Source organism: Phyllopteryx taeniolatus, chromosome 22, assembly GCF_024500385.1.
Source record: "Phyllopteryx taeniolatus isolate TA_2022b chromosome 22, UOR_Ptae_1.2, whole genome shotgun sequence".
NCBI classification, from domain to species: Eukaryota; Metazoa; Chordata; class Actinopteri; order Syngnathiformes; family Syngnathidae; genus Phyllopteryx; species Phyllopteryx taeniolatus.
Window position 1 is genome coordinate 6,376,106 of NC_084523.1, and position 14,123 is coordinate 6,390,228.

Here is a 14,123-nt window from a genome sequence, read left to right on the forward strand (position 1 = left end):
GTGGGCGTGTCTTTGCGATGACGTGACGTCATCAACGTGCGCAGAAACCACATGGCTTGTTGGCAGATCCAGTTCTTGCGTTTTGGTTCACGACTTGTCATTTGTATACAGTAGTTTATCCACAATTTTACAAGTGTATTTCATCCATCATGAGTTCTCAAATTACTTGTATCGGCTGGGTGAAGCAAGGTGCTGCCAAGGAAATTCCGGACAAAGTAAGTAAAGTTGTAGAACGATTAGCTTGCTAACGTTAGCCTGTCGGGTCCTAATGTGTAAACAAGATAGTCTGACACCTATCCAGCTGTTTAAATAATGACGGCAGAGGTTTTCAGTAAGTGATGATGTTTATTAAGATGATTGCTCTTTTACAGGTTGAATTGAGTCAGGAGGAGCTGCAACGCATCATCAATGAGACGAAGGAGGAGCTGGGGTGCGTTTATGTGCAGTATTTTTAGTCAGGATATTCAAATGATGCGTGAGCTCTGAATTATGTGTTGTTGTTGTTTTTAAAATAAGGGAACAAGCAGCAGAGGAGGAGGAGGATGCCGGCATTGTAGCTGACGATGATATTGGCGATGTTGCCGCAGCGCAAAATGAAGAAGAGGATGAACTTGGAGAATATGACCTGGATAAATATGATGAAGAGGACATAGGTAAGGGATTTGACCACATTTTGTGCAGTCCCTCCTCGTGTTCTTCGATACTATACCTGCATAAAGTACCTCGATGCTAGTACTGAATGATGCCGATACCAACACATGAGTAAAGGCAGTGGAATAATAGGTGACAAAACAAATTCCAATTCTTTGTATTTTTATTCATTCACTATATTAGGATTCTAATTAGGTTACTATTGATAAAATAAAAAATGTAAACACATTTTAACACAAAATATTTAACATATTTAAATTGAATATATATATTTTTGAGGTGTATTTACTATATAAGATTTCACGGGTACACACTAGAGTATATGTATTATGGGACTAGATATGTGTAAAATTGCCTCGGCAAATGCAACCAGTCGGGAACAAGATTGATTATCACCAAATAATTCACACTGGTTTGACTTAAAAGGAAGTCAGTGTATCACATGCTAACCTTTCGTTCTTCTAATTGGTCATATAATTCAGGACACCGGTCAGCGATAATCTCTTCCGATAGCTTTCTACCACGCCTTGCAGACAGGCTTTGCCATAATTATCGGCTTGCCCTGGTGGTTGGCCATGTAGGCAAAATAATTCCAGATGACACCGCATGCGTCTGGAAGGTGCACAGGGGCACGAGAGTTAGTCGCCTTTTCTTGACTCTATATGTATATATACTAACAAATATTTTTTATACATATTAGACAAATACAAGTATCGGGACTCCACTGTCAGGCCTCTTAAAGAGAACAGCTAGCAAGGTTTAGTACAACGTTATTTTTTGGGAGTCAATTAACCAAATCATTTGTGTCTCCAATGTAGCAACGGCCAACCTTGGGGACAGCCTGGCTGGGCTCACCGTGTTCTGCTCGAATGACGAGGACCCTTACATCACGCTCAAAGATACTGTGAGTTGAACGCTCGGTGAATGTGGAAGTCTGCCATTTTAAATATAAAATATCATCTTTGGTCTCCATTTTGAGGATCAATATGAGCGAGACGAATTCCAAATCAAGCCCACCGACAACCTCATCCTTTCTGGCAAGGCTGACAAGGACTGCTGCAACCTGGAAATCTATGGTAAACCTCAGACGTGTCGCCACCAAGAACAATCCAGTAGGGTTGAAACAATTAATGGAACAAGTCATTCAGAACGCATTCATTCATTAGTTCCCGATGGCCACAACTCATTCAACACGCAGACTTAACAACCAGCCAACTCTGTACTCTCATTCGTTGATGCCCACGTCACTCACCAGTCTAGGCCCTCATGTTTTAATGCCATACAAAGTACTATCTTAGAATGTGAGGATAGTGACCCCGAGTGGACAAAAATAATACCTGAGCCTCACATGCTAATGTTAATTGTGTTTAATAATGAGAAATACATTTTTAACTGATTAAGCGAAAGAATACTCAATTCTAAAAATAATGTTACAGCCCTAATCACTTCCATTCCAGTGTACAACGCCGAGGAGGACTCTCTGTACGTGCACCACGACATTCTGTTGCCGGCGTACCCACTAAGCATCGAGTGGCTCAACTTTGATCCAAACCCTGAGGAAACTCTATGTAAGATAAAACCAAAAGTGTCATATTTGCTGTTAAATAGTTAGTGGAGATGTATAATTTTTCCTTGTGTGACCAGCTAACTACGCCGCCGTGGGAAATATGACGCCGCAGATCGACGTGTGGGACCTGGATGTGGTGGACTGCCTGGAGCCCGCGTTCACGCTGGGAAGCAAAGAGGCGGCCAAGAAGAAGAAAAAGAGCAAGAAGGTACGTATTTTAAAGCTGTCTGATTTTTTTTTTTTGTGACATTTCTCTTTTGGTTGATGTTAGGGTGCATCCGCAGAGACTGTGGAAGGACACACTGATGCAGTGTTGGATTTGTCCTGGAATAAGCTGGTCAGGTCGGTAATATATATTCATTTTAGGGCCCAACCGATTAGATCGGCAGGCCGATTTAATCGGCTGATGTAGATATATTTTTTACATTAACACATTACAGTATAAAGATAATCTGGAAAAAAAAAAAAAAAATATATATATATATATATATATATATATATGTATTTTTTTTATGAAAGGTGATACTCTGTGTGCTACGCTCCAGAGTGGTCCGCAAAAAAATAAATAAATAAAAATGTTCAAACTGTGTGTAATATTACAGTGGCTTAAACTTTTTTGTAATTCAGTACAGTACATTTTTTAGCTCCAGTGCAGTTATAGTTAACTTTATTTAGCTTTATTTTAACTGTATTTTAACCATGTGAAGCACTTTAAATCCTACTGTGGGTGCTATAGAAATAAAATGTACTTACTTACTGTTGCCTTGGCATGTCCTCGACAGCCTACAAATGCAAATTTCTTGTGACGAGAATGTTCTGAAATGTCATCATTATATATTTCATGTCCCATTTTAATTCTCAGGAATGTCTTAGCCAGCGGATCAGCAGACGCATCGGTTATCCTGTGGGATCTGTCTCAAGGCAAACCCGCCACCACCCTCCACAGACACGCTGATAAAGTATGATGCAGATTAATGGGGATATTATTAAATGAATATCACACTTGACTCCTGCTCTTCCTGTTATATTTATTCTAGGTTCAGACGTTGACTTTCCACCCATTTGAGGCGCAGACTCTCCTGTCGGGATCATATGACAAGTATGTTACACGTTGACATTTGCTTAGAGCGCATGTTTGAAACCCGTGGCACGCTGTCTTTGCAGGACGGCCCTCCTGTACGACTGCCGCAGCCCGGACGGCTACCGCACGTGGCGATTCAGCGGTCAAGTTGAGCGCTTGGTGTGGAACCACTTTTCACCGTGTAACTTCCTGGTAGGTGACATGAGTTATTTCAGGTTCAAATATTTTGAACAGCGCCGGTGATCTGTGATTGTGTTTCAGGCCAGCACGGAGGATGGCTTTGTGTACTGTCTGGATGCGCGCGCCGATAAACCCATTTTCACACTGAAGGCACATGATGAAGAAGTGTCAGGTGTGCATGAAAAATATACTTTAGTACAGTAATAAGGTATTTGTACTCTGTTACTTTGCACTTCTCCAACTTTGTATGTATTTTTAGGTTTGGATCTCAGCAGCCAGATTAAAGGCTGCTTGGTGACGTCGTCGGCAGACAAGCACGTCAAGATCTGGGACATTTTGGGGAGCAAACCCATTCTGGTGCATTCGAGGGACATGAAAATGGTAGGAATTTTGTGGAACGGTTAAATTGATGCAGAGAAAGAAGCAGCGTGACACTTGATGTTTGCGATGGGGCGCACAGGGCGTGGTGTTCTGTGCGGCATGTTGTCCCGATCGGCCCTTCACATACGCTTTTGGGGGACAGAGAGACGGCTTGCGGGTTTGGGATATAAGTGATGTTGCAGCAGGTATGACCAAAATTCTCCCGGAATCAATCTCCCGTAAAAAGGAATGACCTTTCTGTCATAAATGTCTAATTGTTTATGATATTTACCTCTAGTGGCTGCGACGTTTGGTAGTCGGGAGCGCTTGGTGGTGAATGCAGGATCTGAAACATCCGCAGCTGCAGCAGTGATGGACACCTCGTAGTGGCACGACGACAGTCTGCTCATATCAAAATACTTGTACTTTTTCATTTACAACAATGTGCTTTCACGGCAAATTCTTGTTAGATTCTCAAAGACGCAAGTTCATATATGCATTCATATTGTTGGAATTACCAGTTTGTTGCTGAAGGCTGCAAATCCTTTGTACAGTTCCCAGAATGCCAAACTAATACAGTTTACATATTTACTGGTATAACTGTTAATCAAAATGTTGTATATCCAATGTATAAATACAGTTTTTGAATATGCTAGCTTAATATTTTGTTATGTTTTCTTTTTTTTATTGGCTTTTTATATTATTGCAACTATGAGCCAACTTGTTACAGTGGTGGAGCCATGGCGTGATAAAAAGTCATGACGACATACTGTAATTGGGTAAATTCAATTGTAATCGGTATTGTTATTAAAAGAGAATTTTTTTTGATAATCAAATCTTTTATTTACACTTTATAAGAAGACTGATTGCAATTAATCCATTTATTTTTGTGAGTTGTGTAATTTACAGTAACTCAGTACATTTTATTTTTATTTTGGGGCGTTTAAATAGGTAAGCAAACTTGTCCACAAAAATACATTGTAATCCGTCTGCAAATACAAGTTAAAATAATATTAGACCCTATGCTATTTCCTGCTCACCTTGTCTTTGCATTTTACCGGGAAATTGGAAAGTACAATTTTCTAGATCAATGTAAAGCTCTGGTAAAATTTAACAATAATACAGACTATTGCGTATGCAGTTTATTATTTGATAAAAAAAAAATTATAGGACGTCGTTTTTGGAGCTAATGTAATGCGGAACCAATTTTAAAGGCTACACCAACCCACCCGGAAGCAAATAGTGACGCACATGGAGAAGTAGCAGCATGGCGTCGGGTCACTTGAGCAAAATAAACAGTCTAATATCGACATTTTCCAAATGTAGTAGATTTTGGCCCGCCCAAAGTAAGTACATTTTTTTATTTGGAATTAACTATCTGCAAGTTTGTATGTACGCCGTTGACCTTTAACGATGCCGAGTAAAACTAACGACAGCTAACCTTGACGTTTGTTGACCAGCTGAAAATATTAAAATGTATATTTTATTAGTAAATCGCGATCATAGCGAGCCACCAGGCCTTACTTGAAAGCAACAATTTCAAAATGTGTTTTGCAGCTTTCTTGGGTCCAGTTCGAGATGCGTCCAATGTCCGTGGTCCTTCCATTGATGACTGCAGGTTTGTTTATTGTCAAACTAATTACTGTAATATCCTGTAATTGATTGATTCTCTTTATTAGTGACGTGGAGATCGGTTTGACTTCAGACGGGAAGACCGTTGTGTGCTACCATCCAACCGTGGATATTCCTTATGAGCTCACCCAGGTCGTAGTACAGTACAGGACAGACATAATTCACATTGCAATCATGCATTGCATGCATTGTTATCTGATGTACCTTTCCTTTGCTCCATTGCAGCCGATCGAGAGGCCCGATCCGCTCAGTAGCCCGCCCGAGACCCACGAGCAGGTGCTGAAGGCCCACCTCAGCAAGGAGGTGCTGAGGGACAAACCGGGTCCCACCATAGAGGAGCTGAGCAAGATGTTTTTCACCACCAAACACCGCTGGTATCCAGTCGGACAGTAAGTCAACACACAATGCACAATTAATGGAAAATTAGCTCTTTTTATATGCGCTTAATGTTGTTTTCCCCCGCTATATTTACAGGTACCACATGAGACGCATAAAAAAGAATACTCCAAAGGACAGATAGTTGTCTGTATGTATATGTTATGAACATGTTTCTGTAAAATAAACTTCTAGGTTTGTGCACAGTATTTTGCGTTATTGTGGGCCTTTATGGACATAAAATAAAATGTTGTGTTATTACTCAACACAAATGGGTACGTCCCAACATTTGCTAGAAAACCTTAGTTTTCCTTTCAGAATCATTATTTTCAATGACATACTAGTCTGCAAAATAATGTTGCAACACTAAAAGTTGAGCAAAATGTCCATTTCAGATTAAAAAAATATTCAATCAACAAAATTCACTGAAAAAAAATGATGGTAAATTTCTCGTTTCAATGTGAAATGTAACTATAATGCATATCAGCAGAACGCATGTTTCATTCACTGTACATATTGTACGTATCATAATTAATCAATATGTTATTGTATAATCACTCAATATTATTATGCTGTTCTTCCCATGTTACACTAATTGTACAAATACTACTGTAGCATAATTAGACTCTGATTTACCAACATGCAAAATCTAAATCCGGTTTGTGTTGTTTAGAATAGATTTGAATTCATTTTAGAAGTTCCTCAATGTTGCTACTTATCATAAATACAAGTGTTTGTCCATTGCAATGCAACTGGTTTATTAATTGACCTCAAAAACACATTTCACACCATCAATTATGACATTATACTTAACGTATTAGAGAAAATAAGGATTAGAAGCATTGTACTGGAATGGGTTAAAAGTTATTTGGATAGGGGATAACAATGTGTAATGATTAATTATAATTACTGCTCAACACGTTTGGCCATTACTTGTGGTGTCCCCCAGGGATGTTATTGGAGTCCAAGTTACTTATAATATACTATACTTTTTTTTTTAAATTTATATATTTTTTGCTCGTGTCTACAAGCAGGTGAGTTTTGTTTATGAGAAAATAGAAAATAAATCGAAAACGCAAAAAGCAGACGATCCTGACTGGCTGCATTTTTTCCTGTGACGTACCTTGAAAACGGAAGCGGGCGTGGTGGGCCCCGCCCCGGCAGCTCGCTAGCTCGCTCAGTCCATCCAGCCTGCCGAAGAGAAGGCGACTGCACGGCTAATAATATCCCCCAAAAAAGCCAACACAAGATGGCCGGTTTGCCTCGTAGGATTGTCAAGGTACACTCCAGCGACACACCGTTGAGCGTGGGTGGTAACAGGACTCGCGTGACGTGGGTGTTATTTGAACGCAACGGGTATTTTTTTTTTTTTGCTGTCCTCTGGACGGGGAGGTTGACATTAGCACGGTTAGCTCCGTGGCTAGCTGCCTGAAATGTTTTGTTTGCCACTTCCGCTCTTTCGCGTCCACTCTTCTCCACGTCGGATGATACATAGTTTCTAAATTCGTTATATTAACTGAAACTCGTGAACGTACTGTGTGAATATAATGACACAGTTCGAGTGGCCATATGAATGGCATTCGCCAGGCTAAGCAACTGTGTCGCTATGGTGGTGGCTTCACATTCTAACTGCAGGAATTCACAGTACCAAACCGTTCAATTCCTGCTTTAAATGTGTTAAAAGATCCAGGTACACTCGGAACCTTCCGCCACAGCTTTTAATCAAGTTTAGCAGGATTGAACAGCGATTAGCATAACAAAGCTAATTGACAGAGGCCATCTAATAACGACTTCCTTGTCGCATCTAAATTTGAGGCTTTTTCTTCCCTCGGTGAGACAATCAAAAGGTCATGTGCATTAAAGCACAAACGTCATGATTTGCATTAAATTAAGTGTTTCACTCATTGCAGTTAGTGTTTTCCTCAAAGGGCCATTATGACTGAAACCATATATATATGGACGCCTCTTCATATTATTACATACACACCAGTGGTTCTCAAACATTCTAAACTAAGTGCCTCTTAAAATAGATCATTTACTCTCCAAGTATCACCATATTGAACAACTTTAACATAACAACTACTTTAACATACAAGGCCCAAGTGTTAATCAATAAAACGATATGCCAAGAGCGATCTGGAACTTTGCGGTATCTTGAAAAGTTTACCACCCCGTTTTAATCCAAGGCGCCTTGCCTGCCTTTCAGACCTTGACTGGAATCTTCTGTCACGCTGCTGTTTGCTGTCAAGCTGGTGGCCAACGCTAGCCGTTGGTGCCTTACCAAGAGCACGGTGTTACAAAGATAATGCAGATAAATGCAAATAAGTGTGTTTTTCAACAAATAGTTTATATTGTGTTCTACAGGAAACAATGTTAGTAGGAGTCTTCATAAATGGTGATTTGCAAATGAATTTCTTAAAGTCCATCTTGAGTGGCACAACATGCGGTGATCCCCAAAATATGTTCTGATTCGTCCTCAGGAGACGCTGCGGCTGATGCAAGAGCCCGTACCCGGCATCACGGCGACGCCTGACGAAGGCAACGCGCGCTACTTCCACGTATACATCGGGGGACCCAAAGACTCTCCGTTTGAAGGAGGCACTTTTAAACTTGAACTATTTCTCCCAGAGGAGTACCCCATGGCAGCCCCCAAAGTGCGATTCATGACCAGAATTTACCACCCGAACGTCGACCGACTGGGGAGAATATGTTTAGACATTTTGAAAGGTAACCTCATTTAATACATGTTGCTTTCTGGATGTGACCTTTTTTTAGTCATTATCTCCCATTTCTCCTCCAGAGAAGTGGTCTCCGGCCCTGCAAATCCGCACCGTGTTGCTCTCCATCCAGGCATTATTAAGCGCTCCCAATCCCGACGACCCCCTGGCAAACGATGTCGCTGAGCAGTGGAAGAAGAGCGAAAGCACCGCCATAGAGACAGGTCTGGATTTTTTTGATTGAAACTCACACTTTGAATCTTGGGCTCAAACGATTAATCGAAGCACTAATTTGTTGCATTGAATTTTTCCACACACGCTAATGTTACTCCAGACTCGTGCACCACTCTGTGTAGAAATAAGTTGGCACGATGCCAGCGAGGCAAGAGTGCGTAAAAGACAGTGGCCACAGTTTTTGATCATTTCACACTTGAAAAAGAAGATAAAGAGCAATGTGTCTACTGACCGAACTAACGTACGACAACAGCACGTCTAACATCGCCAACACAAGATATCAGTGTTGGCTAGTTTAATAGCCTACCATTGCTAGTTAAAACGAGGATAATTAGCCAGTTAACTGTGACTCCTACATCACTCACCAGACCAGAACTAAAGTCACAAATATTCTAATGTGGAATGTGCGGGATGGTGACCCAAAGTGGACCACAATAATACAAGTACCTCACATGCAGTTTTTGTTGTTTAATAATGCAACATCAGTTTTTATCCGATTACTCGATAGGATAAACTAACTTATTATTATTATTTTTTTCCCCCCTCCTGCAGCCCGAACATGGACCAAGCTGTACGCAAACTCCAACAACGAGCGTCACAGTAGCAGCACTGGCGTCTGAATGTGATCCGCGATGTGTACTCCATTACTGTCAATGTTTGAATTTGACAGACAAAATCAGATTATAAATCCACATCTATTTGAAAGAAATCTACTGTTGCAGACCTTTGGGGTGACTTTTTTTGTTTTCCTTTTTAAGATGTGTTTAATGGTTGTGAGCCTTTTTTTCCCCCCTCTCCCTTTCCACGCTTCCCCTGTGTTGCTATTTAAATGCATGGACAGAGAATGACACCCTCCTCACTACAGTCTTAAGACGAATAATGTGTTCATATACAGTATCATGGAAGAGCCAGGCGCACACTGGTATGAAATCCTCATGCATTAAAGCTGTCCTACTTTTAATACATGCATCATTTGTCAACTCATCTGTCTTTTTATGTCGTGTACTGTACACTCACTCTGCCAAGGGTTACTGTTGCTGAAATTGTAGGGTTTCCTCGAAGGTGTGTGTTTATTTTTTTTGTGATTACATAGGAAAGCTAAAACACATTTCCTGTTCTGTGATTGACAGCAAACTTGGAACAGTGTGATGATGCTACAAGTGAAAGGAGCTGTAGTCTAAAAAATTGGATTAAAAAAAAAAAAAAAAATACTTGTATATGCATAAGCAGTGTAGTACATAACTTTCCCTGCTAGGTAGAGCAGCCACATTTGAACGGCAGGATAAGGATGCACTGTGGTCATCTACTGAGAATTGTCAGGTACCAAAATGTTACAACTGAATTAGCAGACATTTATCTGCTCAGTCACAGTTACTTTATTACCTTATTTAATTAATTATGTATTTATTTTTAAATTGCAGGAGTAGTCTTTTCTACATGACCATGGAAATGAGCTGGTGACTCTCAGGTAATGTCAGCTTCACCATCACACATTTTGTGTTATGACCAAAAAATGAAGAAAATATAACAGTCAATGTTTTCTTGTCTTTGCCTCTGCTGTCCTACAAACGTCCACAGGATGGCGCCATAAGCCAGTCCTCCTGGTGACAGAGGGGACTCCCTAATATTGTCATTCTGAGGTACAGCAGATGTTAACTTGTAGGTTTAGTTCTGTGATCTAGTGATTGCACGCTACATCTAGGCTCAAACTGTTTTTGTCCTATTTCAAGTACTCCCCTGAAGCCTGGATGACAGTTTATGACCTGGTTCCCATGGTAACGGCCAGACATTGGGCTTCGCAGGAAACGATGTGAATATGTCTTGACTAATTATTAACTCATCAGCGTAGCTCGTTGTCACTCGAGGGCGTTATTGCTCCGACGGCCTTGTTTGTCATATTATATGAACCTGTTTTGAAGCCAGGGTCTAAACCTAAACGATGACGACAGCAGGTTACAGATGAGCATCCTATACGTAGTGGTGAAAACACTTCGGCCTGACAGGCGACGACAGGCTCCCATTTTAGGTCCGCATCAGCACTTTTATCGAACACCTGATACTTGCTTATGGTGGTAGAGAGACCTCATAATGTACACTAATAAAAAGTTAGGGCTATTCGGCTTGCAGGTAAAATTTCAGGATCTACCTAAAATGTACTGTGACCTTTACAGCTGAACTTATTTTAACCTCTAAACTCTTGAATGCAGACGTCCAAATGTTCAGTGTTTCAGTACTCGAACCGTGCTTGGGCCCACTTGACACCTAACGTCCGCTGCGTTTAGCTCGCCCAAGTGCGCAGGTTTGATACACTTTGTAGGAATGTAGCTGTATCAATTACTGTAATGCAACCCTTCCCTGCCAGTTAATCAAGTCCCCTTGAAAAATAGAAATAAACTATGACTAGAAATAATCGACATTAAAAAAAAATAATGCAATGCCTCTCACTAGTTCATGATAACAGCCACTTTGCTCAATAGAAATAAACACAACAACTTGGAATCAACAAAAAAAAGTCTAAAGGCGCACACTGGCACATGTATGTATGGGAGCAATGTATGTGTCGGAATTAATACAATGGCTCCTATCACCAGTTATTAATGCTAACAGCCAAATTGTGCAATAGAAATAAATGTGACAACTCGAAGTAATCCACAAAAAATGTCCAAGGAGTGCTGGTACATGCATGGGAGCAATGTACATGTCATAGTTAAGGCAACGGCTCTTCTCACCAGTTATACGTCCCGGCCAACTTGCACAATAGAAATAGACAATAAAGTAAAGTGAGTACACCGTCCTTAGCGTGTAGTTGCACTACCTACTGGAGAGTTTGGTGAATTGCATCTTCCTCATCCCTTTTCCAAAACATACTGCAAGTGCGAAGAAGAGAGCACTTTTAGCCCATGTTGACATCTCAAGTGCACACAAAATGTCAACACAAATAATTATTAGCACAAAGACGCCGTCGCTGTGCTGCAAAGCACCACAACAATTAAAAAAAACAGAATCCTTTTGAACGTGATGTCACTGCAATTCCAGACACATTTTCAAGCCCCTTCCTCCTCCCTCTCGCCTCCATCCATGCATTGCCTGTATTCAGGTCTCCACCCCCCCCCCCCCCCCCCCCCCCCCCCCACCTTACATAACAGCTCATTCATAAATCAGCACCACACCTCAGGGAGGGATGAGGCTGAGACAAAATGTCTTCACCGGGAGATTTTTTGCTGCAGCGTGTGAATACTGATGAGAGGTCAAGTCATGTCACGGGGAAAATGCACTGAAAATAGTGCAAACATCATAGTTCTCGCTGACCGCTACATTCAGCATCTCAATGCAACATTCAGTCAGCAGTTTTATGTAATACTGGGAAGATTTTGTGGAAATAGCTCTTCCTGCGCAATTATTTGATGGCGTTACATCGCGCAGGTGTACCTAATGTTGTGGCCATCCCATCGGAGGCCTCCGAGCTAATCAGATGAGGATTTCTCTGCGTAATCCGAGTGAAGCATCGCAACTAAATAAGATTACAATCGCTGTGTGCATGTGACAATGATGCGGCAGTTGTTAGTGTTGGTAACTTGTGACACAACCGTCCCGGTTCCTCCAGAAATTGGATCCCGCTATTCCCTTCACACTTGGGCTAAAAGAAGACTCCGAAATTGCTTTCCATTGCTGCGTAGGACGACAACAATGACGCACTTACAGAAACATAAAGACGGGACAATTTACTGTTCAGGTGACCCATGCACATATGAATACGAAAGAATTTACAAGGTGGCACTTTTTGACAGGCCTTTTTGGGCTACAAATGATTTTACCTTCCAAATTCTGCCTGGCAACAAAAAAATCATCTGTGCTGATTTACACTGCTATGCAATAGGATACATTATATCTGCTGTAAACTGTATAGAAGTGTGACAGTCGTTTGGGTGATTTAAAAAAAAAAAAAAAAAAAAAAAACATTTTCCTGTTGGAACAAGCAAAAACGCATTGGAGCAAGATGAAAAATGTCAACAAGACATATTTGTGGGGGTGTACAGGTTGAGTTTATGAGGATTAGAAAGCCACAACTGATCGGATCATCGTGTAGACCGCGGACCGGTTAGGAGTCGGCATTTTTCTCACGGACCGACACACACACACACACACACACACACACACACACACACACACATATATATATATATATATACACACACACACACACACACACACACGCGCTTGCCTCGCTTCTGCTTCATCCTTCGCCGTTCATGGTGCGTCCACAGTGGGCCCGATGCAGGGTTGGGGGTCGGAGTTATTGTAGGCAGCCAGACCAGATTGCAGTTCCGTAGCTCCTCAATGAGAGTAGACTTTGAACTCCGTAAAAGTAGTTCTGCCTGTGTCGAGCAGCAACCTACGACAGTATCTGTTTCAGAGCGGACGTGAGAGTTAACTGTTGCGATAAACCCATATTAGGACTCCTGATGTAGTGTTGTTTCGTTCAAAAGAACAAATCTTTTCAGTAAACGTAATGAGCTGAATTAGTTTATGAAATGATTTCGTTCTTTGAGGTCTGCCGCCATTAGCCAACCCACTCGGACCGGAAACAGAAGCGTTCGAGCCGACTCGGACCGGAAACGGAAGCGTTCTGTGCAGTCTCGACGTGTCAATTGAGATCCAGTCAATTTTCAAAATAAAACACATTGACACGCGAATTGCAATACAACAGAAATTATATAAATTGGTCATTCTTTCTCTGTGGCCCGGTACCGGTCTGCGGACCGGTGGTTGGGGACAACTAGTGTTGATGACTGGAAGTGTACACACAATCCTGACAAGTGTGTTATTTTCATGACAACAAAGGCCTTTTCTCCATTGAGCCTCCATTGTCTGCAACTTCGACTCCATTATCTCCACCAACAAGTCGATTGTCTCACATGGCCCACTTTTGATCAATCGTTATCTCGCACAGGGATGTCTCCCCTGTCTTCTGTTATCTCAACTTTTATGATGTGGATTCTCCTCAGCTAACAGGTGAAAGGTTAACAGAGGTTTAGGGTCCACATGCACCTTGATACATTTGAACACTTCACTCACGCACCGGAGGACTGTGTTACGTATTCATTATCAGCCCAGATGCGAATGAAGTTAATGAGTGCAGCGACTGCATTGTTAAATCAGCCGCTATCACATGCCTGACACTGAGTGGAACATGGGAGTGTCATGACATGTGGGACATATTTAACTTTTAACGTGTTTAGTCAGTGGAAGCAGTTTTTAGCAGTGGTATCTGTTTGCTTGCTACACTTGCAAATAGGAGCCAATGATCTCATCAATGTCATGTTAA

At 41.3% G+C, this 14,123-nt stretch overlaps 3 protein-coding genes across 4 annotated transcripts; all 3 read left to right on the forward strand.

The window, feature by feature from the left end:
* Window positions 1–21: 21 nt before the first annotated feature.
* Window positions 22–4,500, forward strand: pwp1 (PWP1 homolog, endonuclein). The gene is made up of 15 exons (XM_061762823.1): window positions 22–215; window positions 372–430; window positions 517–653; window positions 1,470–1,555; window positions 1,631–1,727; window positions 2,109–2,219; window positions 2,296–2,426; window positions 2,490–2,560; window positions 3,081–3,177; window positions 3,256–3,317; window positions 3,383–3,491; window positions 3,561–3,651; window positions 3,739–3,860; window positions 3,940–4,045; window positions 4,138–4,500. Exons 1-15 carry the CDS (start codon window positions 150–152, stop codon window positions 4,224–4,226), a joined length of 1,434 nt encoding a protein of 477 aa, XP_061618807.1. The 5' UTR covers window positions 22–149; the 3' UTR covers window positions 4,227–4,500.
* Window positions 4,501–4,635: 135 nt separating this feature from the next.
* mrpl42 (mitochondrial ribosomal protein L42) lies at window positions 4,636–6,052 on the forward strand. Its single transcript, XM_061762840.1, has 5 exons — window positions 4,636–5,185; window positions 5,397–5,457; window positions 5,519–5,603; window positions 5,697–5,860; window positions 5,946–6,052. Exons 1-5 carry the CDS (start codon window positions 5,107–5,109, stop codon window positions 5,989–5,991), a joined length of 435 nt encoding a protein of 144 aa, XP_061618824.1. The 5' UTR covers window positions 4,636–5,106; the 3' UTR covers window positions 5,992–6,052.
* A 914-nt stretch (window positions 6,053–6,966) lies between these two features.
* ube2nb (ubiquitin-conjugating enzyme E2Nb) lies at window positions 6,967–9,766 on the forward strand. Of its 2 annotated transcripts, XM_061762839.1 has the most exons (5): window positions 6,990–7,125; window positions 8,053–8,241; window positions 8,327–8,573; window positions 8,647–8,787; window positions 9,350–9,766. In XM_061762839.1, the coding sequence occupies exons 2-5, from the start codon at window positions 8,239–8,241 to the stop codon at window positions 9,415–9,417; spliced, it is 459 nt and encodes a 152-aa protein (XP_061618823.1). In that variant the 5' UTR covers window positions 6,990–7,125; window positions 8,053–8,238; the 3' UTR covers window positions 9,418–9,766. The 2 variants fall into 2 exon arrangements, with proteins under 2 accessions (XP_061618822.1, XP_061618823.1); XM_061762838.1 differs by lacking the exon at window positions 8,053–8,241 and having other exon boundaries at window positions 6,967–7,125.
* Window positions 9,767–14,123: the final 4,357 nt, after the last annotated feature.

Coding starts and splice junctions, on each gene's coding strand:
- pwp1 (XM_061762823.1), top strand. CDS start 150: ATGAGTTCTCAAATTACTTGTATCGGCTGGGTGAAGCAAGGTGCTGCC. Junction 2,220..2,295: donor AAACCCTGAGGAAACTCTAT/GTAAGATAAAAC, acceptor TTGTGTGACCAG/CTAACTACGCCGCCGTGGGA. Junction 3,861..3,939: donor ATTCGAGGGACATGAAAATG/GTAGGAATTTTG, acceptor TGGGGCGCACAG/GGCGTGGTGTTCTGTGCGGC.
- mrpl42 (XM_061762840.1), top strand. CDS start 5,107: ATGGCGTCGGGTCACTTGAGCAAAATAAACAGTCTAATATCGACATTT. Junction 5,186..5,396: donor TAGATTTTGGCCCGCCCAAA/GTAAGTACATTT, acceptor TGTGTTTTGCAG/CTTTCTTGGGTCCAGTTCGA. Junction 5,458..5,518: donor CCTTCCATTGATGACTGCAG/GTTTGTTTATTG, acceptor TCTCTTTATTAG/TGACGTGGAGATCGGTTTGA.
- ube2nb (XM_061762838.1), top strand. CDS start 7,096: ATGGCCGGTTTGCCTCGTAGGATTGTCAAG. Junction 7,126..8,326: donor TGCCTCGTAGGATTGTCAAG/GTACACTCCAGC, acceptor ATTCGTCCTCAG/GAGACGCTGCGGCTGATGCA. Junction 8,574..8,646: donor ATGTTTAGACATTTTGAAAG/GTAACCTCATTT, acceptor TTTCTCCTCCAG/AGAAGTGGTCTCCGGCCCTG.